Genomic DNA, 23,013 nt, shown 5'->3' with positions numbered 1-23,013 from the left:
GCTAAGTTACGTTGTTTAAATCGTTTTCAAATTAGCAAAGTTCCTTCACAAGTATTTTTCAAATCTAGCAAAATTCTTTCAAAAGTATTTCCAATTTCTTTTAAGCACTTTTCAAAAGAATGTTTAAACCTGGCTAAGTATTTTTTTTTTAAGTTTAAATAAGTAGTTTTTGCAACGTTTTCAACTTTGCTAAATATTTGTTCAAATTTTGAGCTAAGTACTTTTCAATTTAGCTAAGTCGCTTATCAAAAGCTAAGTTAATTTTTACTAAAGCTTGTTATATGCCTTTAAAAGCTACGTTTTACAAGATAAACTTCTATCATTCTTAAAAACTTAGTCTTTTTCAAAATTCTTTTCCTAAACTTTTTCAAATAAATTTTCTCTAGCAAAGTGTTAGTTACTACAGCCATTTTTCTTACTCTTTCCCTCTAAATGGTTTTTGATAAATGGTAAAGGGGGAGAGTAAGAGAAAAATTCAAATTAAGTAGAAGAACATTTAAGAGAACTGTCATTAAGGGGGAGCTTAGTACAGTACTTAAAGTTTAATTTGTTCTTGCACTTAGATTTATTTACTTGACTTACCTGTGCTTAGGCCTAAGCTATGCTTGCACTGCACTTATTTACTTTCTTATGCTTACGCTAACTTAGTTTTAAAATATTCTTTACTCCTCATGTTTTTTTCTTAACTTTGAATTTCTTGTTGCCATAATCAAAAAGGGGAAGATTGTTGGTGCGGGAAACATCCGATGATCAAACCTAAGTTTTGATAATGGCAAAAGATTCAAAGTTAAGGTTATTTGTGTTATAATGTGTGTGAATGAGATTTTTCAAGAAAGTTCTAACTGTGGTTAGGCAGGTGGAAAACCTAGGGGGTGGTAACCCTAGGTGAAGGAAAACTCTAAGGAGCGGCAACCTTAAGTCCTAGGGGGTAGTAACCCTAGGTGGTAGAAATCCTAACGGGGGTAACCTTAGGTCCTAGGGGGAGGTAACCCTAGGTGGCGAAAAACCCTAGGGGGTTGTAACCCTAGGCGAAAAGTCCAGTCGGTCTGGAGGACCGGACTGATATCAAGTATGCTCTCCTGAGTGGAGTAGGTGAGGACGCGCTCCCCGGAAGAGGGAACAGTAGGCGTCGATTCGACATAGGGTTTCTGGTTGGAAATTCGAAGTCAGAACCGGATAGTCCGGAGACTGTCAAATACTTCTTTTATTGGATTTATATATGTGCTAACTTTATCTTACAGGGTATGTAGGTGGTTTGTGGACTAACATATTTTGCAAGGACTAAAGTGAACATCTTGCCTCGGATGAACAGTACCCGAGACGCCCTCCATGGAGCTTGGAGGCGCCTCAGGTGCAAAGGTGGGTTGGCTGCGCAGCTGGGTTGGCTGTGCGACTAGGTTGGTTGTGCAGCTGGCTTGGAGGCGCCCTCGAGGACAACAGAGGCACCCTGGACGCTGGCTTGAAGGCGCCTTAGTGGTTGATGGAAGCGCCTCCAGGCGGATAAGAAGCAGCGACGCGAAGGCTTATCACAGGGCAGGTTTCGGGATAAACTTTTGTGTTTAAGGCGCCTCCATGAGGCATTAGAGGCGCCCTCAATGGCCAATAAAAGGACATCTCGACCAGCAGCTAGAGAATAACCCTTCCAAGCGATCTTTCTACAACCAGCTGCTAACAAGAAGTTTTGACAAAGCTACAACTTTACACTGACAACCCGAGCACTGAATCTGCTATTTCTATTGTTGTTGGTATATTTTATTGTATTCAATTATACTTCATTTGTAATCATTTTACGAAACTATAGGTGTTGCCCAAAGTAAACGTTCAACGAACGTGGGCCTTGGAGTAGGAGTCGCACAAGGATCCGAACCAAGTAAATACCTTGTGTTTGCGATTGTATTGTTTTCTTGTTTTATTCCGCTGCAATATCTCCGATACATTTAAATCGATTGTGAAAGACACGAGCGCTATTCACCCCCCCCTCTAGCGCGGTCTCGATCCAACAGAACCTGGTCTCCATGGTGGTATACCAAGGTCTGAGCGTAGGGTCGGACGGCTGAGAAGAGCTCGTCATTGCCGGAAAGTAAGAACAGGTGGTTCAACGGAAAAGATGATCGGGAAAAACCAAGCAAACACGGGCAAAGGGAAAGACTGCGAAAGCTGCAAAGAAGCGGGGAGATTGTAAAGGATCGAAAAGCTTACAAAGAAGACAGGAAGGATCGCCGGAGCAATAAACGAACAGAATCGCCGGAGCACGGGATGAGAAAAGCCGCCGGCAGTAATTGGGGAAGAAGGCAGCGAAGTGGGCGCAGACGAAGAAGCGGCGACTTTATAAAGATTGGCTCGGCCGACCGGAGCCGTCCGATCTAGGGCACGGGAATCAGAGAGCACATCCAGCCATTGAATTCAAACCGCCAAACGTCACATCTGCAGCTGTCACCTCGGATGTGTGGTGGCTACGGTGACGACACGTGGTGCCCTCCCACAGGGCAGCATTTAATGGGCGCCATTATTAAGTGTGGGCGCGTGCTCGGTCTTAATGGGGGTGATTTGTACGAATTCAAAGGAGATTCAGGTGACGTTAACATTGACCGCACGGGTCGCGTCCATCCGAAGACGCTGAAGGAGAAATTTTCCAAGTCCTCAGGGTACTGAACGGCCTAGGAGATCAGCCCTATGTGGACCAATCGGGGCGCAACCAGCCCATTGGTTGATCGACCAATCGGTCACCAAACTACTTGTCCAGTCAGTCGGACTCGCAACCTCCTTCGACTAAACTTGAGGAGGAGGCACGTGATCTGGTGGTAAGGTGGGGCCCGCCCGACAGAAGGTCAAGGTGGTCAGTGCACCGAGAGTTTGTCCGATCGGGCGACCCATCTGCCAGATCGGTCAGACACCGGGCTTCCGACGCTCAAAAGGCTCAAGTATGGAGGAACGGAGGCCGAGCGGTCGTCCCGCTCGGTCGTTCAGCAGACACGTCCCCGACCAAGTAGGCATGGCTCCCTCGCTCGACAAGATGGAGACAAGATAGCAAACCATGGGCCGAGCGGACATCATGTTTGACCCTGTCGCGATATCAGCCGGACGACAGACTGGCCGAGCGGCTCCCCCGCTCGGCTAGTAACGAACAAAAGGAGCAACTGGTGATATCCTTCTGGGAACTCGCGCTATTGGCAGACAGCGTGATCGGCGACATGGTCAGGCGAAGGATCGTACGGTAAAAGCTTCCTCTGTCTTGTCAGAGATATGCTCGGGTTGTTAAGATATGTTATTAGAGACGCTTTACTGACACATCCTTTCACGATAAGCTTTGAGAAGCGTGCACGCCTCGACAAGTGTACACGCGCGCTCCGGGGGCCCTATATAAGGAGCCCTAGAGCTTCATCGGAGGTAGGTTCACGACTACTGTAGCCTGATAAAGCGAATCTGTCACATCCGCTAATCAAAGTGTACAAATGTATTTTCCACTAAACCCCTTAATTAAACAATAATGTTGTAGTAACGAGCCCAGGATCGATCCGAGGAACCAACGGTAGAATGTAATTTAGGATTGTCTTTTATTCCTATTTTTTGGGGTTTTCGATATAAAAATGGAGTTGGGGGGATTTAAGCTTGAATCTAAATGTAACAAAGGAAAAGCGCAGCAGTAAAGAGATTAATCTAAAGCAAGAGTAAAACCTAACTATGTGCCAATGAATAAATCATTACGCATTGTCACACTACGTTGTGATAAATCCATCAACACACATCAAACTAAGGATGAAATTACGAGACTCAAATAAATCTGATCTAAAGCAAGATGTAAACCTAATTTAGCACTTAAACAATAAACAATTAACCAAGCACAAATAAAACTTAAACTAAGCTTCAACAAGGAAAGAAATGCTAACTACTTGCATAAAAATATAACGAACATTAAAAGAAATCTGTCTAAGCTATAAAACAGTAAGAAAAAGAACTAAAATGAAATAAAATGGTAAACCAATCCATTCTCACAATCAATTCCACAAGTTTCACACTCAAGCCGTCACACAAGAGTGTCAAAGTCGAAACCACCCAACTTTGGACCTCAATGGATCGTCTCAGCTGCGTATCAGCTCAAGGAAGGTTCAACAACACCGACGGACCACCCCCGACGAGCTGAAACAACCCTAAACCCAAGAAAATGCTGAAAATCTGGAAATCTGCCATCCTTGACCTCTGAATCTGGAATGGGAGCTACGGATTGCGAATTGTGGTCGGATGAAGCTCAACAACGCCGGAGGACCACGGCCTAGCGTTTCTAATGGGAATAGGAGCTCAGATTTGGAAGAACACCTCCAAATCTGAGGTGAACAGAGGTATCGAAGAAATGGAGATTGCGCCGGAGGGAACACCCAAATCGGTTCCAGAGAATCGGGATGAAGCTGCTGGGACGTCCTTCACCGAGGTTGAAGCTCGGGAGAATGATCGGAGAAGAGAAAGGGGCCGAAATCTGGAGAAAACCGCGCCGGGACGAAGCTACTGTGCGTGGAGGAATCGACGAAGAAGAAAGGGAACTGTAGCTTCTGTTTTAAATCTGATCCAGATTTGAACGGACGGCTAGGAGCAATTTGGAGCTAAATCAACGGTAAAAGTTTGCCCAAAATCCGATCCGAAGGTACTGATCTTGATCTAGAGTCTGGATCTACCCTCCCTTAGGTCGGATAGATCAGATCATCACTGGATGGCCCAGATCTGCCGATCTTCAATGAACGACCCAGATTAATCCGGCTGGATCAATGGCTGGATGAACTCAGATCTGGATCAAAACTTCTGGATCTTCATCAATGGCTTAGATCTGCTCCCCATTGGGTTGGATCGGCCAGATCTTCAACGGATGGTCCAGATCTGTCCTATTATTGATGAACGGCCCATAATGCTCCAAAGCTTGATCTTCTTGTTTGAACTCCGATTCGAGCTCAATTTCGGTCCAAATAGATTCAAATTCAAGATCCTTTGATGTCTACAAAATAAGAATCAAATATTAGCATCAAATAATATAAAAATAAAGTAATTTGTAATTAAGTCCAAAAATGCACACAATGCACAAAATGTGATGTAACCATGATTTTAACCTATGAAATCAACATCAAACCATGCATATATGAATCAAAATAATGCAGTAAAATCATGGTTATCATAGCCACAGTTACGCTGCTGCTTTTTTCTCTTCTCTACTTCATTCGCTTGCTACCGGTGACTGACTTGAGCGTCGAAGGGTCATCGCCGGGGAACCCCTCCCCGGCTCGACACTAACGACTTGTGGTTGCAGGCGTAGCTCGTCGGAGGCCCGCGTCATCTTCAGTCTACATCCAGTCAACGTGAGCGTCATCTCCCCAGCGTCCGTCAACTCGACTCTCGGACATGATCAATTACAATGCTAGTTTAAATGATATTTCTACTAGTTATGACTAGAATATTGTCATAGCTGCTACAACTTGCTTAGACCAGAATATTGTAGCAGCTACGATACAACGTTCTTGTCGGTAGTCTTAGAACGTTGTAGCAACTACAATTTCGTAGTTGCTACAACATGCTTATATCATAACGTTATAGTAACTACGAAATCGTAGCTGCTACAATGTTCTTGTTGATAGTCTTAATATGTTATAGTAATTACGACGTGCTTAGACAGAATGTTGTAGTTGCTACGAAATCGTAACTACTGCAACATTCTTATTGGTAGTCTTAGCATGCTATAGCAGTTATGATTTCGTTACTGCTACAATGTGCTTAAATCAGAACATTATGTTTAGACCAACATGCTTAGACCAGAACGTTATAGCAACTACCCAATCGTAGTTGCTACAAAGTTCTTGTTGGTAATTTTAGCATGTTGTAACAATTATGATTTCGTAGTTATTATAACTTGCTTAGACCATAACATAGCTACTACAACTCTCTAGGACCAGAGACCATAACGTTGTAGCTACTACAATTGTGTAGTTGCTACAACGTTGTATCTACTATAACAATGATAGCTGAATGGAGGAAGAAGATGTTCTAAAACTCGAATGGGAACTGACATTAACATCTAAATTATAAATAATTAGATGAGGCATCAGCATGTAGTTAAAAGATAAATAATGTAAATGAGCATGTGTATGAGGAACATACTGCAGATGAATGGCAATAGGAAGGCGAGGTGATGTGGTGGAGTTGACGAGGGATTTTGAAGGAGGAGAGTTCAAAATATTTGAATTTTTTCAAGAAGCAAAATTTTTTTTAAATGTACTAGGTTTTTCCCACCCGCCCACCCCTGGCCAGTCTACGAGTATAATATGAACTTGTTTACAAACTAACCCCACTCGGCCAAACAGTGATGAAAAAGATTGTTTTGAGAATAAAGTATTCCTTTTGAGAATAAAGCAGAGTAAGACATTCCTTTAACAATTTGTTAAAAAGGGTGTCGTGGCATAACATAAAGATTGTCATCGTTCGATTTTCAATTATGACAGTATTTATAAGAACTTTTATTCCAAATAATGTAATGTGCATAACTAAAAGAGGCTGGATTTATCAATTAAAAAGGGTGCCTTTTGATTTTTTTTAAATAAATAGATTGACTCGTAAAAAGTCGTTATATAGCCCAATAAATTGTCAGTGTTGGATCCTCACGATTTGCTAAAATAATCCTCCCGTAAAATCCGGCCATCTCCGCCGCCGTCGAGCTCTGTTCTTGATCATGCCATTCTACTAGTTCCGAATTCCCAACGACATGGAGGCCGGGATCCTGGGTCAAATCCTCGCCGCCTGTCGGCGGGCCGAGGACCTCGGCAGGGCCGTCCTTCTCGCCGACGACCCCGGCTACCTCCTCGCCGCCGACCCTGGCTACCTCCTCATCTCCTGCGATGAGCTCGCCGCCTCCTTCCAACAAGCCGCCGCTGCGCTCCGATCCCGAATGCTCCTCCCAGAGGTGCCCCAGCCGGAGGAGCAGCAGCGCAGCTCCATCGGCCCTTTGGCCATTCCCCCGCACGCGGAGCTGCTGCCGGAGCTACCCGCCGGGCCGTCAGGGATCCGAACGCCGAGGAAGAGGTTTGTGGAATTCAAATTAACGTGTAGACTTTTTTGGTTTACTCAATGTGGTAAACTTCCATGAACGTGAACTGGCAGTTTCCATTGCATGCATGCTTACCCACCCCACCTTGTTCTCACATAGTCGGGAAATTGACTCGATGGTAATTTCCAGGAAGGAGGGGAGGTTGACGTTGAGAACTCCGGCTCCGGTGACTGGAAAAGTCGACGTTCCACCGGAAGATGGATACACTTGGAGGAAGTACGGCCGAAAGGCTATTCTGCATTCCAAGTTTCTAAGGTTCTTCTTCTTCTTCCTCTGATTCCTCACCAAGTGCTCTGCAACTTCTTTAGAGAGAGTTTCATTTGGCCCTACATAGCTTTCTAATCAGAAATTAATGGCAGGAGCTACTACCGGTGCACCCACAAGATTTGCGAGGCCAAGAAGAAAGTGCAGCAGATCGACGAAAACCCCTTCATCCTCGAAATCACATACGAAGGCGAACACACTTGCCAGACCTCCACTACACCGCTCCTCATCCCCCCAATCACCGTCGCAGTCGCCGCCGCCGGAGAAAACAGAGACCCCGGCGCCGGCGGCGATAGCGCCTCGCCCCTGTTCCAGGCAGGGACGTCGTCGGCGTCGCAACCGAAAACTGATAACTGGCTTGGCGACGAAGCGCAGGGAACGGCGGCGGGGACGGGCGGCGGCGACGGCGGCGGGGACGTGGATGATTGGTTGGCGGATCTCACCGACACCATGTTTAATTTTTCCGGAAGCAGCGACAGCTGCATGGACTCCATCTTCCCGCCGAGGCCGGGGAACTAATCGATCTAAATGATCAACAACTAGTTAATTAGATTGCCGAAGAGTGAAGACGCACCGTTATTCTTTTTGGTCAATGGGACAAATCGATTCTTTATATCTGTAATAAAATAAATTGCAAGTTTCCTGAAAGAAGTTTAACCAAATCTGGCAATCAGCAAGTTTTTTTTTTCAATCTGTAATCCATGTTATTGTTGGATCGTTCGGTCGATGGATCCACTCCGTTTCCAATGCCGATTACTTCTCTCATTTCCACCTATAAATAGCGCTGCCGCACCTCGGCCGAAGACACGGGAGCAAGAGCCGTATCCGATCTCATTCCCTGGGCTAACGCCGCTTCCGCCTCCACGGTCGCCGGAGCAAGAGCAGCCACTGTTTTTGTCCCCGGCGCTGAAACAGCAACCGTAGAACGTGCCTAGAGCATATATATATTTAAGTTCCAACACAAGGAATGAATATCTTGTTTATGACTAAATTCCTCGAGTAATCCTTTTTCCTAAAATTTGGTTTAATGGAAGCTGAATCACAAAAGTGTGTTAAATTTACTAGTTGTTCACTGGATTTATCAAGAATTTGAGTAGAATCCTTAGATTTGTTCAGAAAAAACTCATGAGTAGATCAATAGAATAGCTGCAATGGATTAAAAAAAAACTATAATGAATACAAAAATAGCCTGATCAATGGACTGTACAATTGGATCGTAGACAAGAATCTAAAGTTATAATCCCTTTGGGCACCTAATGATCTCATACTACACAAAATCACATTCGTCTTCTTCATCAGTTTCCTGCAAAACTTCAGAAGTGCTGACTGGTTGAAGGATCTGAAATATAAGAGCCTTTTCTGATCACTCCATCTTCCACAAACCTTTCCTCGGGAGTATTACAGTGGGGTGTGCCCAGCTCTGTGAATTCAGATACTTCATCATTGTCGCTGTGTCGATATAAGATTTCACTAGCTGAACCATAGCCCATAAGCTGATGCAGTTGTGAACCTGTTTTAAGCCTACTTTTTCTGTTATGCATCAGAGTGGATCTGCCGAGAATATTCACCGGCATTTCGGTATCAGCGGAGTAGCTGATGCCAAGAGAGTATCCATAATCTTCTGAGTAAGAAACAGGTTCCCTTGGGGATCTATCGTTTGACGGAAAGTTGGAGATCTCATGTCTGGAAGTAGTATCTGTACTGGTGTCCAACTCGGTTGTTGGTGTCTCAGCCTCATCATACAAATGGGGAATCCCATGTTTTGGAGCTCTGAAAGAAAATGTAAGAACTTTGGAACAAGCACCACACTGAAGCTTATAAGATCTTCTCCACACTATGAAGAAATCCATAGGAAGCCTAAGCAACTCGAAGCAATTGTAGCAGGTGACAAATGGAGAGCCACCTAAAACAGGGCGACAAAGTTGCTTCTTCTGCTGTCTTCCATCATTGTTGTTTGGTTTCTCGGCCTCCCGTGCAACCTGAGATTTGTGAGAACATGGTGGGGGACTGGAACCGGCATGCACCGTTGCATAGCATGGGTGATCATGGTGGCAAGCCCTGCAAATTCCGTTGTGACAGTGGCTTTGAGATGGAAGATTCACGAACCCCTGGCGCCCTCCATGATGGAAATTCTTGTGAGGAACTTGGTACAACTGTGAAGGAATGCCATTGGCCCTAGGTGGTCGAGGAATTGCCTTTCTTTGGTGGGAATTTTTGGGAGGAGCTTGATGTAGGCCAGACTTAACGTGCTTAGCATGGTCTTCTTCTTGAATGTCTCGAAGGCGCCGCTGTGCTTTGCTCTCATCGGATATGTCAAAGATTTCTTTGATTTCCTCTCTCAATCCATCAACCTTCTTTAGAATTTTCATTTGGATGTGTGCAAGCGAATTTAAGCCAGCTTCTTTGCTGCCTGGCTGAATGTTGACTGAGAACTTAGGAACCTCTGCAGCCCTTGAGATGTCAAATGAATCGGCATCAACTGCCATGCTACCATTTTGATTGTCGGCTGAGCCTTTAGGAACCTCCACTAGATTTGAATGCACATGATTTTCTGGTTCCTTCCAGTTCTGAACTGAATGGAAATCCTCAGAGTCAAAAGAGGGGTTTATCACTAAATCACCTTTTTCTTTTGGAGAAGACTCATTTGCATGCGAACCAAATGTATCAAAAGCAGCTGGCTTCTCTATTGACGGCACTTGTGAAACTTCTTGAGTTTGAATTTGTGTTACCACTTGGATTTTTTCAACACTCTCTTCTTTGTGTGCATTAGTATCCTCTGAATCCTGCACATTTCTCTGTCTAAAAGTTCTTCTGGACATTGGCACACGTTTCCGAGGAGTGTCAATGTTGCTTCTATCACTGACAGAAGAAAGATTGGCATCAAATGCATTTGCAATGGGCATTTTCGAAACATTACCACATTCATCATAATGATTGCTGGTTTTCTCCTTGTCTTCCAGTGATCCAACATTTGTTACATCAGCAGGAATAGAAATAGAGCTATGCAAATCCATCCCTCTTGCTTTGCAGAAATTGTCATTCTCCTTGTTGTCTGATGACCTGTCATTTCTCACATCGACAGGAGTAGGACTAGAACTCTGGAAATCCGTACCTCTCGCATTGAAGAAACTATCTTCTAGCTCCATTCGTCTCTCCTTGAGGCAACCTTCTTCATGTTCTATTTCATTTCCTTTATTTAAAAATCTGCTTGAAGCATCTGCTGCTTTAGACAATTGTGGATCCAGATATGCTGAACTATGTGCTCCACTGGACGCAGAAACTGTTATCTCTGGTGCAGTAGCATTGCTGTTCTGATTGGTAGAACTATAATGTTTTGCTGCAAAGAACAAAAATTAACACAATCCATTAGAAAAACTACAAGCAAAGAGAAAAATTATAAGTAAACAATGTGATCAACACAGAATCTTACCTCGAAGAGTGGCACCACATTCACCGCACTGGTATACAGGAACACTAGCAATTTCAGCAAGAACCTTCCTGCATCTTGGGCATCTTACGAACCGGACTCCAGGAATTGTGCTTTTGCTAGCCATGTCTGATCATATAAACCAGTTACAAGAAAAGACTTCAGGATCTTCTGCAGGGTGCCTATCTCATACGAATCAGTTACTAAATTTGATTGCCAAAAGTCAGAAAGCTCCAAGCTTCACTTTTTGATGCCCAGAAACTCTTAGAATTTTTCGACATGGTGTGGCTTTCTTCTGTTTTCCAAACAAACAGCAGCAACCTATTGCATGCAATAAATAAGTAAACTTATGGTTTCATATAGCAGTGGAAATACATTAACAGAATTAAGAACACACAAAGACAATTAGGTTACCAAAGTTTATAGAACAAATCAATCAGACAACTAGCTTGTCACAAATAATAGAACACAATGCTTTAACTGAAAATGAACATAAATAAAACATGGGATTGCAAAAGGCTATTGCCTGTAAAATTTGCAAGCAAAAAATCAGAAAACAATAGAAAAAATGAAACCTCCTATTTTTAAAGAGGAGTAAAGAGAGAAAGAATCCAAATGTGAAGTTATAGCCAGTGTCTACAAAATTTTAAAAAAAACTGGGAAACTATGTTAAAATACCTAAACGTGTACTTGATCAGGTAAATTAAAACTGAGCATGAAGAGAGAAAAGTTTCACCATGTGGCTAGGGAGCAAAAATGGGAACAGAAATTTTTTTTTTAAAAAAAAAAAGACAATTGCCACAAATTCAAGGCCCAAAGACCAGAAATTGACAAAATCATTCAAGCACTCCTAAAAATCTAATTTTTAGCTTTCCAAAACATTAAAGGCGAAATTGGACGGGAACCACCAGAAACAGGCTCCAGTCACATGTGACAGAACACAAACCCTAGAAGTCGAAGGAAACAAATAAAAACAATCGTACAAGCAATGCATGAAACGCCTACTCCGATCATTAATTAACACAAAAAAGAAGGACAAGAAGTACTTCTGAAATGTGTAACGGCGACCCCAAAAAAGCCAATTTGAAGGCTTATTCTTTTGTACCCTTCCACAAATTCACTATTCCTTCCACAAAATCCATCTCCGTCCATCCAGACCTAGAAATTCTATTCCAACGCACTAATTCAACCAGCAAAACTGACGGAAAAAAAAAAAGAAGAAGAAAAACAGCAATCGCTTCTAGAAAACAACACCCTAAGCAGCGAGCCAAAATTCAAGACTTTGCGCACATACCTAAGAGATCGGAGGCTTTTCGCGGCTGTTAATCCCAAACCCTTCTCGTTCCTTGGCCCTCCTCCTGTCTGTTACCTGAGCGGGGGGAATCTGAAGAAGGGGAAGCGCCAGTGAATGACAATAATGAGGTTGAGCCGTTGAGGTGGAGGACGAAGGTGAGCCGTAAGCGTATATATAAGCGCGACCATTTCCACTTCCACTCCTCCGCGGCCTCTTTGACCAGGTAAAGTCTACAGCGCGATCCGTGTCTGAGTCGCTATTTAAAAGTAATTAAATACATACTAACATTAGCAATTAAGCTAATAATTATTTGATAAAATAAATTAAATTAATTCTTAAAAAATTGAAATCTAATATATTATATAATTTTAGTTTTTTTTTTTTTAAAAAATACTTATTTTGAAAATCATATGAATTTTATAAAGTAAGAATCTCGTGCGGGTGGTCGGACGCGTGGATCAAACGGCATGCGGAGTAGATAGGGCGCCGGCGACCGCGTCCACGCGTCCGCAGGACAGCTGCCATGCACACAAATAAATCGTGTGGGTCCCACCGAGTTGTCGAATCTACACGTGACGTGGACTCCTTCCAGGTGGAGAGCTGAGTGCTTAATTAATCTAAACCCGTTAATTAGTTAGCAGTCCAGTTTAACGGCTAAAACGGGTTTGTTCACGCGACTTGATTAAATTATTATTTTTTAAAAAAATAAAAAATTAATATTTAAAATTGTTTGATGACGTGCCTGCAAATACAGTCAGTGAACGCCTATGTGGCTGCACACGTGAAATCGACCGAGTTGTCACCCGCTGGACTGCCAGCCACTGCCAGCCCAGACGTTGCGTCAGAGCGCGTAGAATCCACTTTTTTTTAATATTTAATTATAAAATTGAGAAATCGTGATCATGATAGAGAAACTGGTCAATTATTAAATTTCAGTTGCTTGACCAGTCAAAGACATAATTTATTTAACATCTTTTTATGCTAAAAAAATTGCCTCTAAAATTTCAAATATGAAAAATCTAATTATTTTTGGGAAAAGAAATTAAAAAAAAACTGAAGTCTTGACATTATTTTCAAAGAGAATTGACTCGGAGAAGATATTCAACTAGTTTTTTAATTTGGATATCTTAATTTAAGTTGAGTAGGTCAATATGTTGATTTATTATTGAAACAAGTTCATAATTACTTCCCTCTATAATTCAATGAAATTGCTCCGGGGCTATAAACAATGAGACGGATTGCTTAGATAACAAGCATTTGAATCTTACTTAACACATATTACATGTTATTGGTTTACTTTAATAGATGGTGGAAATTACGAAATATTTTAACTAGCAATAAATAAATAAATATATATATATATATATATATATATAAATCAAATTGTTTATTTTTTTTATTTTTTAAAGTTGGCTAGTTGATTAAAATTTGTATAATAATGTTACAAATACTTGTAATTCAACAAAATTATATATGGTCTATTAGCTCAGTTGATTAGAGCGTCGTGCTAATAACAATTCAAAATATATTTTTGTTTTATTGTATCAATAAAATATATTAAGATAAATATAAAAGTTTATTGTTGGCCTATTAGCTCAGTTGATTAGAGTGTCGTGCTAATAACTGCACGGGCCATTATACGTTTTGATTTTCTCATTAATAACGCAAACTGCATAGACAATTCAAAATATATTTTGGTTTTATCATATTAATAAAATATATTAAGATAAATATAAAAATTTATCGTTGGCCTATTAGCTCAGTTGGTTAGAGCGTCGTGCTAATAACGCGAAGGTCGCAGGTTCGAAACCTGCATGGGCCATTTTACGATTTGATTTTCTCATTAATAACGCAAACTGCATAGACAATTCAAAATATATTTTGGTTTTATCATATTAATAAAATATATTAAGATAAGTATAAAAATTTATCGTTGGCCTATTAGCTCAGTTGGTTATAGCGTCACGAAGGTCGCAGGTTCGAAACCTGCATGGGCCATTTTACGTTTTGATTTTCTCATTAATAACGCAAACTGCATAGACAATTCAAAATATATTTTGGTTTTATCATATTAATAAAATATATTAAGATAAATATAAAAATTTATCGTTGGCCTATTAGCTCAGTTGGTTAGAGCGTCGTGCTAATAACGCGAAGGTCGCAGGTTCGAAACCTGCATGGGCCATTTTACGTTTTGATTTTCTCATTAATAACGCAAACTGCATAGACAATTCAAAATATATTTTGGTTTTATCATATTAATAAAATATATTAAGATAAATATAAAAATTTATCGTTGGCCTATTAGCTCAGTTGGTTAGAGCGTCGTGCTAATAACGCGAAGGTCGCAGGTTCGAAACCTGCATGGGCCATTTTACGTTTTGATTTTCTCATTAATAACGCAAACTGCATAGACAATTCAAAATATATTTTTGTTTTATCGTATTAATATTATATATTAAGATAAATATAAAATTTATCAAGTTGCCTATTATCTCAGTTGGTTAGAGCGTGCTAATAACGCAAAGGTCGCAGCTTCGAAATTTTCATGGGCCATTTAACCTTTTGATTTTCTCATTAATAACGCAAACTGCATAGTCAATTCAAAATATATTTTTGTTTTATCATATTAGTATTATATATTAAGGAAAGTATAAACACTTAATTCGTTGGCCTATTAACTTAGTTGTTATGCTAATAATGCTAATGTCGCAGGTTCGAAAACTGCTTGGTCATTTAAAATTTCGATTTTCCCATTAATTACGCGAAATTCGAAACTGCGTTGACAATTCATAATATATTTTTATTTATCGTATTATTATTATATATTAAAATGCATATAAAGATTTAAATCGTTGGCATTTTAGCTCAGTTGGTTAAAGTGTTGTACTAGTATTAAAATATTTGATTTTCACCTTTAAATTATTTGTTTATAAAATGTATAAACAGTGATGATCTTTGACTTACTAGATCAGTTGGTTACACCGTCGTGCTAGTAAAGCCCACCTCGCAAATTAAAATCTGCTTGGACCATTCAAAATATGTTTTTGTTTTTATCGTATTGTTATTATATATTAAGGTATTTAAAAATAGAAAATATCATCGGCTATTATTAGCTACTTCTCTTGTGGATGGGCAATTTAAATATAGGATTCACGTTTTACTATTTGGTCCATACTTGATCAAATATTTCTATTGGCGTCTTCTTGCCAATGGATATTTTAATGGATGAAAAAAAATAATATATTTCATTTTAAACGATAGGATATTATTTTTATCAAATTCTATGCCAAAGAGAAATGTTGATTTATTCCTATAATTTCAATGGATTCTTTAGAAAAATACTTAAAGTTTTATATTCACCATTTTGCCTCTATAATTTTTAATTTCATCATTAAAATGCTACTTCTACCCTAATACTAATGTGGCAAAAATACTGAAAGATTAATGCTCTCTCTACTTAAGAGACTGAAAAGTAAAATTATGGAAAAAAATTTTGTTTATTTTATTAAAATTTTAAGAGGGGAAAAAAAATGTAATCCATTATCGGATTGTTTTAAAAGTTAAATCGATTATCTAAAAATCTGATAAAACGAAAAAAAAATAAGTATTTTTTATTCATCAAATTATACCATATATTTAAAAAAATACCCTTTTTTAGTTAAAAAAAAAAAAAAAATTTATACCGTATGATGTGTCTTTTATTCAATCGAAGCGGTCGGCAAATTCCTCCTTTTATCTTCTTTTCTTCACTCGCTTCTCCAGATCCGCCTCCTCGCCATCGAAGGAGAAGGCGGCGGCACAGCCAAGAGCGGCGATGAAGGTGGTTCACGTCAACTGCTTGGAAGATAACTACGCCTACATGTGAGCCATCTCCCCTCCCCCCTACATATCCCTAGATCGCTTCTAATCTTCATTCCTTTACCTTTGTCGATCTGCGTCTCCAGAATCGTGAACGAGTCTTCCGGGGAGGCGGCGGCCGTCGACCCCGTTGAGCCCGAAAAGGTTTTATGGGAGGCCATGCAGATCGGTGCCGACCTCAAGTTTGTGCTCACCACTCACCATCACTGGTTTGTCCAAACTCTTCTCTTTTACCTCTTGGATTGTTCCCTACTATTTTTGCGACAAAAGGCTTCTTTTTTATTTTATGCTAATGTTTAGCCTGTTGTGGGAATCTGTAATTTTTGCTGTATCTCAAATTTGTCGTCTGATTTCTGATGTAGGGATCATGCAGGGGGGAATGAGAAGATAAAGGAGTTGGTGCCGGGGATCAAGGTCTATGGTGGATCAAAAGATTCTGTACGAGGTTGCACGGATGCTTTGGAGAACAAGGATAAGTTGGCTCTTGGGCCAGATATCGAAATAGTTGCTCTCCATACACCATGGTATATAGCTCCTTTAGTTGTATATCTTTTTCAATGTGAACTCTTATAATTTCTGATAATTTTGCATCTTACTATCGTAGATTTTTTATGGGCAACACTTGCCATACGATTTTTGGTTAGTGGACTGTTATATGTTGCTCATGATCCTGGATCGACATATTACTGCATAATAGTTAACTTTATGAAAATGTTTAGTGCTTATCCATCCACTGAAGGACAAGAATAAAAGGACTCTGGGATCAGCAAATGTCACAATGCATATGTTTTAGGGCATACCAAGTTAAAAAGGAGAAAGCTCCATACAAGAGAGGAAACATATATCCTGAAATTTGTTGGTCAAGGTGATTGTGGGATAGAAGTCATCCAAGTTTTACAGGATGTAAATTCTGCTTACAGATTTCTAATATATTTATTTGAAGATAAATCAGTACAATAGAACATCTTACTGTCTGATTTCCTTTTGTTGGGTTGATCTTATCTGACCAAAGCAATGGGTGGAAATAATTATTTGGTTTCCACATCGATTTGCACAATACAATGCTGTGAAAGAGGAATACAATATGCTCTTCTATATGAGGAAGTGAATCTATTATTGTCGAAAATAATGCTCATACTAATTAAGTTGATTATCCTTAGATTGCACAGCATTAAACTTCTGTGATCAAGCATTACTCTTTGTGTTGCATTATTTACCTCTTGGTTTCTATTGCTCTTGATCTGGTTTGTTAGCCATACTAAAGGTCATATAAGTTATTATGTGACTGACAAAGGGGAAAATCCAGCTGTCTTTACTGGGGATACACTGGTGAGTCTGGTACTATGTTCTTTGTTCTGTGATGCATTGCACTCTTGATAGGCTAACATTCTTTGCTTCTTCTTGTTCCTAGTTTATTGCTGGTTGCGGAAAGTTCTTTGAAGGTACTGCAGAACAGATGTATCAATCTCTGTGTGTCACATTAGGTTCACTACCAAGGCCTACTCGTGTTTATTGTGGTCATGAGGTATGGTATTTCCTAATCCCAGTTTCTTAGATGAATTCCTTTTCATCAAAGATATGAAGCAATAAGAAGTTAGATTCTACTTTGCATTCAGTATCATTAGTTTGACTTGGAAGAATTGAAGCAATACTACATAGCTCCATGAACTATGTTAGTTTGCGAAACAAGGCTGAAAATGAAGCTATGAATAGACTAATCTGAATTCTTGAGCTTGCTTAAACTGCAATTGTTCGGGATGCATTATGACTGACAGAAAGACATCCTCTATCATGCATATAGTTTGTTTGATTCTTAGCCTTTTGCAACTTATATTTTCCTATAGGATTTTTTTTTTCTATAATTATAGTTGTTCCTGGATTTTATCCCACTGGAGTTAAATTTGTGATCTTTACAGTACACTGTGAAGAACCTCCAATTTGCATCAACTGTTGAACCAGACAATCAAAGGGTATTAGATAAGCTTTCTTGGGCTAAAAGTCAACGCCAATTAAACCAACCTACAATTCCTTCAACGCTTGATGAAGAATTCCAAACTAATCCATTCATGCGAGTTGACTTACCAGAGATACAGGTTCTGCTCACTCTTGTTTTACGTATTTTTTGTTTGCTATAGGTGGCTTTATGATGGCATGTGTTCTGCTCTTTAGATGGCGTTCGGCATAGCTGAGACAAATCTCTTGATTGAGCTGAATACTGATTTAGTCAATTTGCTTAGTAACTTTTTTTCACAGTGATTTAAAATTAATCTTCTTAAGTGGAGTGATTGAATCAGTACTCTCAACAAGCAGAAAATGCAAATCCTCCCCCAAAAGAATATATTTAAGCAAAATTATCGCAAGTATAGCATTTGTTGCAATCCCTAGTGCAATACTAATCTACACAGGAATATGAAGTTGTCTCTTGATAAAATTCTAAAATAGTTTGTTATTTAAGTTATTTATCTGATCCATCTGTTTAATGCATATTGGCGTGAGATGTTAATCTTTCACAATCTTGTTTATTCCTGTTCAGCCCTTCAGGGGAAGTAATTTACATTCAGGTGGTGTATGAGATGGTAGTCTTTTTCTCTGTTTCTCTCTTTTTCCTTTCTTTTCAATTCTAAAAATCATAAAGCAAATATTTTGCACAAAGAAATTTTTGTTTGTGATAAATTTTTTTGTTCTTGGTACATGCACTCATTGTTCGGAACTCACACAATGTCTAGTGACTGTTTCCTGTACAATTTACACTGTTGATTTGAAGAGTAAATTTGCATGTTTTGCAGGCTAAAGTTGCCTGCAATTCTCCGATTGAGGCCTTGATGAAACTTAGGTCAATGAAAGATGCGTGGAGAGGGTGAAAAGAAGAGGTTTGGCTTCTTTGAAAAGGTGTTCGAGTTTGTAGTTAAAAATGGTTCATGTTGTGTGGATGAAAATAACATGTCTCACTTTTGTGTAATAATAATGAACCATGATCAGCTTTCAGCTTATAACTAGCAACTCGAGTGCAGTTAATAGTAATTAGAACACACGAGACATGAGCCTCTACAGTCTTGTGAGTCTCAAGTAGACCCTCGTTTATGTGGCTTTGTCTAGTAGTCTTATATATTTTAGTGCTCATATGATCAACATATTTCAAATTTTTTAGTGAGTTTAAGTAGACTCTGACAATCTTGTTTTATCTAATAGTTTTGTATATTTTAAAAGAAAAATGATGCGTAGAGAGAAATAATTTCAGAGAAAAGTTTAGGAATAGACATATAAAATTCTTTTAAGAAATAGACATATAAAATGATGAGATAATGATGAGATTCACAAAAGTGAAATGGACTATGAATTTATTTATCTTTCTTTAAGTTTTTATTGAAATTTGTTTTCTTTGCATATCATTGCTCATTTTAGAACTCACAAATTTATTATGATGAAATCATTGTCTTTGTTGGATGATGTATTGATGGTTAGGCACTAATGAATAACTTGGAGTTATGCAAGCCTTATTCAATAATTAGTTTATGCAAGCCTTGTTCAATAATTAGTCAAGAACCTTTCTGCATATTGGACATCTGATGAACTGCCTCGTTGCTTTCTAAGTTTAGTTTTTTTAAAAAAAAATGTATCGTTGTTAATCATATGTCATTAAGCTGTATTTTACTATATTATAGTTCAAATCATATCTAATATTGTTGCTCTAGTCTAAAAGCTTTCTTTTGGATTTGATTTCTAGTCCGTCTACTATGCAAAATTTAAAATAATTTGTATTAAAATTTAATATTTTTGCTCTATTCTAAGCGTTTTAAAATTATATTTGGATTAGAAAATGAAAAATAGAAAATCATACAGTTGGCATCTTTAAGAGGGATCCAACTAGAGACGACATTGGGCTAACGGAGGTGGGTTTGTAGATTAGATTTTCTGGTTTAAAAAAAAATAAATCAGGAGATGGACATGATGATTCAGTTATAATTAGTTGTGATTTTTTTTAAATTTATCATCCTTTAAAATTATAATTTGGGTCGGGACGAATCGTTGAAGGCCATTGAGGGTCGACAAGTGACTAGGTTATTGAGCGTAGAGCAGAGGATGACCTTCAGTCATCCATCTTGAGGAATCGCAATCAATTGCGATTGGATCGTGATCATGATTCTATCGTAATTATAAATGGTTCATCTCTTAGTTCATTTTTTTTTATAGATCAAGAGATCGGATTGCTTCTAGTCCTTATCCTTGAAGTAAATCTTCATTCTTACCCATCTCTTTGTAATTGGAGAATTCACATACTCGAATCCACGGAAATTTAACTCACATCTCCGTTTCCATCCTTGCTGTAGAGATGACAATAGGATGAGGATGGGGCTGATCTCCGGAATTCTTTTAATAATTATTATTATAATCAGAGATATTAGAACGGATTTAGGGATCAAAATGGCATTTTCATATCTCTCCAAGTCTGTTATGGGGATTTTAAAAAATTTCTGAATCAGTATTCGATAATGACTTTCTGAATCTGTCCTATTTCAGATTTTCCGTGGATATTCGAATCTGAGAGGAAAATTACCTTTCCTTGGATCCAAACTCTATTGCGATGGCATCTTTCAACTCTAATAAAATAATGTAATCGAAAAGTTTGGAATATATTTCGACAATTTCAAAACTCTATTTCTCTTTATTTCCAAACAAGAATAAATATAAAAAAAGGGTTAACGTGCAACGTACAAAAGGACAAGCACAAACCTACAAATAGGGTTCAAGTGCATGAACCTGAACCCTATCACGATGACAGAATCCTCGAGAGCCCTGCGACTGTTCTTCCTATTCTTCTTCTTCTTTACTGAATAAAAACTAAATCTTTTAAGGACGAGACTACTTTCAAGATTCATTAAGCAGGAGCTGTCCTTTCGTTCCCTTTCTTTGCAACTCCAATGATTCCTTCCTTGAACTTTGACTGGTTATCAACTTATCATATGTATAAAAGCAGTCTGAAGAAAAGAAAGAAAAAAGTGTTTGATTCAAGCAAACAAAATAATCTAGTTTTCCTGTAAAAGTTGTCTTAAGTTTGATTCAAGCAGACCTGTTCAAAGAGAAGTTTAGATGGAGTTTACATGCAGCATGGTAAAGAGAAGAAAACAAAGTTCAAAAACTATGAAACTGTCCTATAAACTCCCCACATTGATTTACTTGGGAGCAAGAGAGGCAGAGAATGCACGAGCATGGAGGTCTGATACAGGACACGGCCAAAAGAAGAACAGTACCAATTCCACTAAAACCATGAAACTATGGTACGCCAACCGACTATTGCGTACAAATTGGCAGCAAAAAACCAGGGTAAAATGCTTGCTGTAACTTTATTATTTCTCCTTGCTTTTTGGTTTCTTATGGCAATTTTTTTTTTCTTTCTTTCTTTGCTCCAGAACAGCAAGAATGGTGGGGGACGCAAGAACACAAAAGAAATTCTGATGACTCTGTTGAGTGTTAGAGAGACAGGAGCAGATATCATCTATAAAAGTGTGTGTAGGGAAGAGGAGAGACTCCAACTCCAACAGCCACACGAGTGGCTCTGTATTGGACCCTGTGCTTGCCATAGCCATTTGTCTCTCTCACCTAAGTTTTCTTCTCTCTACTTTTTTTTTTTTTCATTTTCTTTCTTTTTCTTATTTTCAAAGTTTCAAAGCCACCTTGATCTTTCTGCTTGAATGCTTCCTGACAGAAGCATTATAGTCCTCAGCTGGCCATTTTTGAGGCTCATTGTGAAACAGGTCTAGGAATGGCTCCGAGTGATGTAAAGCTCAGAGATGGCATGGGGCATGAGAGCGCTGAGGATGAACAGAGCAACAACCACCAAAGGAAGGAGGAAGAAGACGGTGGTGGTCGACAAAGTGAGCTGCAGAGGAGGCAGCAGAAGCTGTGTGCTAGAGGGCATTGGAGGCCAGCTGAGGATGCCAAGCTCAAAGAGCTGGTCTCCAAACATGGTCCCCAAAACTGGAACCTGATGGCCGAGAATCTAGAAGGAAGATCAGGTAGTTGCATGCCTTGGAGCTCAAACACAAAGTACAAAGTAAAAGAAGAAGAAAAAAAACGATCTTTGTGTGATTCATCTTGTTTTGGCAGGGAAGAGTTGCAGACTGAGGTGGTTCAACCAGCTTGATCCAAGGATCAACAGGAAGGCATTCAGTGATGAGGAAGAGGAGAGGCTTCTGGCTGCCCACGGGATGTATGGCAACAAGTGGGCTTTGATTGCCAGGCTATTCCCTGGGAGGACAGACAATGCTGTCAAAAACCATTGGCATGTCATCATGGCCAGGAAACAAAGGGAGCAGAGCAATGCTTACAGGAGAAGAAAGCCATTTTTGACTTCTTCTTCTACCTCTTCCTTCTCTCACACCCTGCTCCTCCCCAACAGCAAAGATGTCAAAACCAGCAACAACACCAATGCGTGCAGTGGGGACTCGGTCATCACCAGCACCAGAGATGAGTCATCCTCCACTTGCACTGACCTCTCCCTCAACTCCTTCACCAGCACCACTTTCCTTGCCTATTCCATGATCAATTGTATGTTTTCTTTTGCCTTATATTTTACAGTGTCATGGCTTTGGTGTACTGATTAATTGTCTCTCACACTCTCATGAAGGGTTTGATGAAAAGGTCTTCACTGTAAGGAAGAGTTTTCTCCCTGGTGGCCAGTCTCCTCCTGAGGCCTCAGCAAATCAACCAGTGACCTACCAGAGCAGCAATGCTTGGCTTCATGGCGAAACAGAACATGGGAGGAAGAAAATTATAATGCCCTTTATTGATTTCCTAGGTGTTGGAGCAACATAGAAGGTAGGATAAGTGTTAAATGCACATGTAGAACTATAAAGAGTGCTGGTAAACATTGAAGAAGGGGGGTTATGGAGAGAAGTCCTCTTCTCACTCAAACGTCGCCCTTCAAGAACTTTGATCCTTTGTTAATGGTTATTCATCCTGCTTTAAGAACTTGTGATTATTTGTTTAAACTAGCAGACGAGATCAAGTGAGGCTAGCTTCACATTATTGACCAAGATTACCAGTAAGAGTCTTGACTATGGTATAGTAAAGTAATCAGTGGAACTGTAT

At 39.6% G+C, this 23,013-nt stretch overlaps 4 protein-coding genes and 3 non-coding genes across 8 annotated transcripts; 6 read left to right on the top strand and 1 right to left on the bottom strand.

The window, feature by feature from the left end:
• Positions 1 to 6,736: 6,736 nt before the first annotated feature.
• On the top strand, positions 6,737 to 7,894 carry LOC122004656 (transcription factor WRKY19-like). Its single transcript, XM_042559509.1, has 3 exons — positions 6,737 to 7,053; positions 7,208 to 7,333; positions 7,438 to 7,894. Exons 1-3 carry the CDS (start codon positions 6,737 to 6,739, stop codon positions 7,859 to 7,861), a joined length of 867 nt encoding a protein of 288 aa, XP_042415443.1. The 3' UTR covers positions 7,862 to 7,894.
• A 578-nt stretch (positions 7,895 to 8,472) lies between these two features.
• Positions 8,473 to 12,219, bottom strand: LOC122006803 (protein ENHANCED DISEASE RESISTANCE 4-like). The gene is made up of 3 exons (XM_042562427.1): positions 12,064 to 12,219; positions 10,773 to 11,090; positions 8,473 to 10,679 (listed from the first exon to the last, which is right to left on the bottom strand). The coding sequence occupies exons 2-3, from the start codon at positions 10,894 to 10,896 to the stop codon at positions 8,656 to 8,658; spliced, it is 2,148 nt and encodes a 715-aa protein (XP_042418361.1). The 5' UTR covers positions 10,897 to 11,090; positions 12,064 to 12,219; the 3' UTR covers positions 8,473 to 8,655.
• A 1,592-nt stretch (positions 12,220 to 13,811) lies between these two features.
• TRNAI-AAU lies at positions 13,812 to 13,885 on the top strand. The gene has a single exon. It is a non-coding gene; the product is annotated as a tRNA-Ile (tRNA).
• A 289-nt stretch (positions 13,886 to 14,174) lies between these two features.
• TRNAI-AAU lies at positions 14,175 to 14,248 on the top strand. The gene has a single exon. It is a non-coding gene; the product is annotated as a tRNA-Ile (tRNA).
• A 113-nt stretch (positions 14,249 to 14,361) lies between these two features.
• TRNAI-AAU lies at positions 14,362 to 14,435 on the top strand. The gene has a single exon. It is a non-coding gene; the product is annotated as a tRNA-Ile (tRNA).
• A 1,337-nt stretch (positions 14,436 to 15,772) lies between these two features.
• On the top strand, positions 15,773 to 18,920 carry LOC122006802 (hydroxyacylglutathione hydrolase cytoplasmic-like). Its single transcript, XM_042562426.1, has 7 exons — positions 15,773 to 15,927; positions 16,011 to 16,133; positions 16,287 to 16,448; positions 17,178 to 17,253; positions 17,336 to 17,449; positions 17,841 to 18,017; positions 18,711 to 18,920. The coding sequence occupies exons 1-7, from the start codon at positions 15,881 to 15,883 to the stop codon at positions 18,783 to 18,785; spliced, it is 774 nt and encodes a 257-aa protein (XP_042418360.1). The 5' UTR covers positions 15,773 to 15,880; the 3' UTR covers positions 18,786 to 18,920.
• Positions 18,921 to 21,099: 2,179 nt separating this feature from the next.
• LOC122006801 (transcription factor CSA-like) lies at positions 21,100 to 22,913 on the top strand. Of its 2 annotated transcripts, none has more exons than XM_042562425.1 (5): positions 21,100 to 21,246; positions 21,333 to 21,511; positions 21,678 to 21,938; positions 22,030 to 22,470; positions 22,550 to 22,913. In XM_042562425.1, exons 3-5 carry the CDS (start codon positions 21,686 to 21,688, stop codon positions 22,735 to 22,737), a joined length of 882 nt encoding a protein of 293 aa, XP_042418359.1. In that variant the 5' UTR covers positions 21,100 to 21,246; positions 21,333 to 21,511; positions 21,678 to 21,685; the 3' UTR covers positions 22,738 to 22,913. The 2 variants fall into 2 exon arrangements, with proteins under 2 accessions (XP_042418359.1, XP_042418358.1); XM_042562424.1 differs by having other exon boundaries at positions 21,333 to 21,526.
• Positions 22,914 to 23,013: the final 100 nt, after the last annotated feature.

Source organism: Zingiber officinale, chromosome 7B, assembly GCF_018446385.1.
Source record: "Zingiber officinale cultivar Zhangliang chromosome 7B, Zo_v1.1, whole genome shotgun sequence".
Lineage (NCBI taxonomy): Eukaryota > Viridiplantae > Streptophyta > Magnoliopsida > Zingiberales > Zingiberaceae > Zingiber > Zingiber officinale.
The sequence above is the reverse complement of the archived record's forward strand: the minus strand, read 5'-3'. Positions and strand labels throughout refer to the sequence as shown.

Coding starts and splice junctions, on each gene's coding strand:
- LOC122006801 (XM_042562425.1), top strand. CDS start 21,686: ATGGCTCCGAGTGATGTAAAGCTCAGAGATGGCATGGGGCATGAGAGC. Junction 21,939..22,029: donor GAATCTAGAAGGAAGATCAG/GTAGTTGCATGC, acceptor TTGTTTTGGCAG/GGAAGAGTTGCAGACTGAGG. Junction 22,471..22,549: donor TGCCTATTCCATGATCAATT/GTATGTTTTCTT, acceptor ACTCTCATGAAG/GGTTTGATGAAAAGGTCTTC.
- LOC122004656 (XM_042559509.1), top strand. CDS start 6,737: ATGGAGGCCGGGATCCTGGGTCAAATCCTCGCCGCCTGTCGGCGGGCC. Junction 7,054..7,207: donor ATCCGAACGCCGAGGAAGAG/GTTTGTGGAATT, acceptor GGTAATTTCCAG/GAAGGAGGGGAGGTTGACGT. Junction 7,334..7,437: donor CTGCATTCCAAGTTTCTAAG/GTTCTTCTTCTT, acceptor AATTAATGGCAG/GAGCTACTACCGGTGCACCC.
- LOC122006802 (XM_042562426.1), top strand. CDS start 15,881: ATGAAGGTGGTTCACGTCAACTGCTTGGAAGATAACTACGCCTACAT. Junction 17,450..17,840: donor GTGTTTATTGTGGTCATGAG/GTATGGTATTTC, acceptor TGATCTTTACAG/TACACTGTGAAGAACCTCCA. Junction 18,018..18,710: donor TTGACTTACCAGAGATACAG/GTTCTGCTCACT, acceptor CATGTTTTGCAG/GCTAAAGTTGCCTGCAATTC.
- LOC122006803 (XM_042562427.1), bottom strand. CDS start 10,896: ATGGCTAGCAAAAGCACAATTCCTGGAGTCCGGTTCGTAAGATGCCCA. Junction 10,680..10,772: donor ATGTGGTGCCACTCTTCGAG/GTAAGATTCTGT, acceptor TGTTCTTTGCAG/CAAAACATTATAGTTCTACC.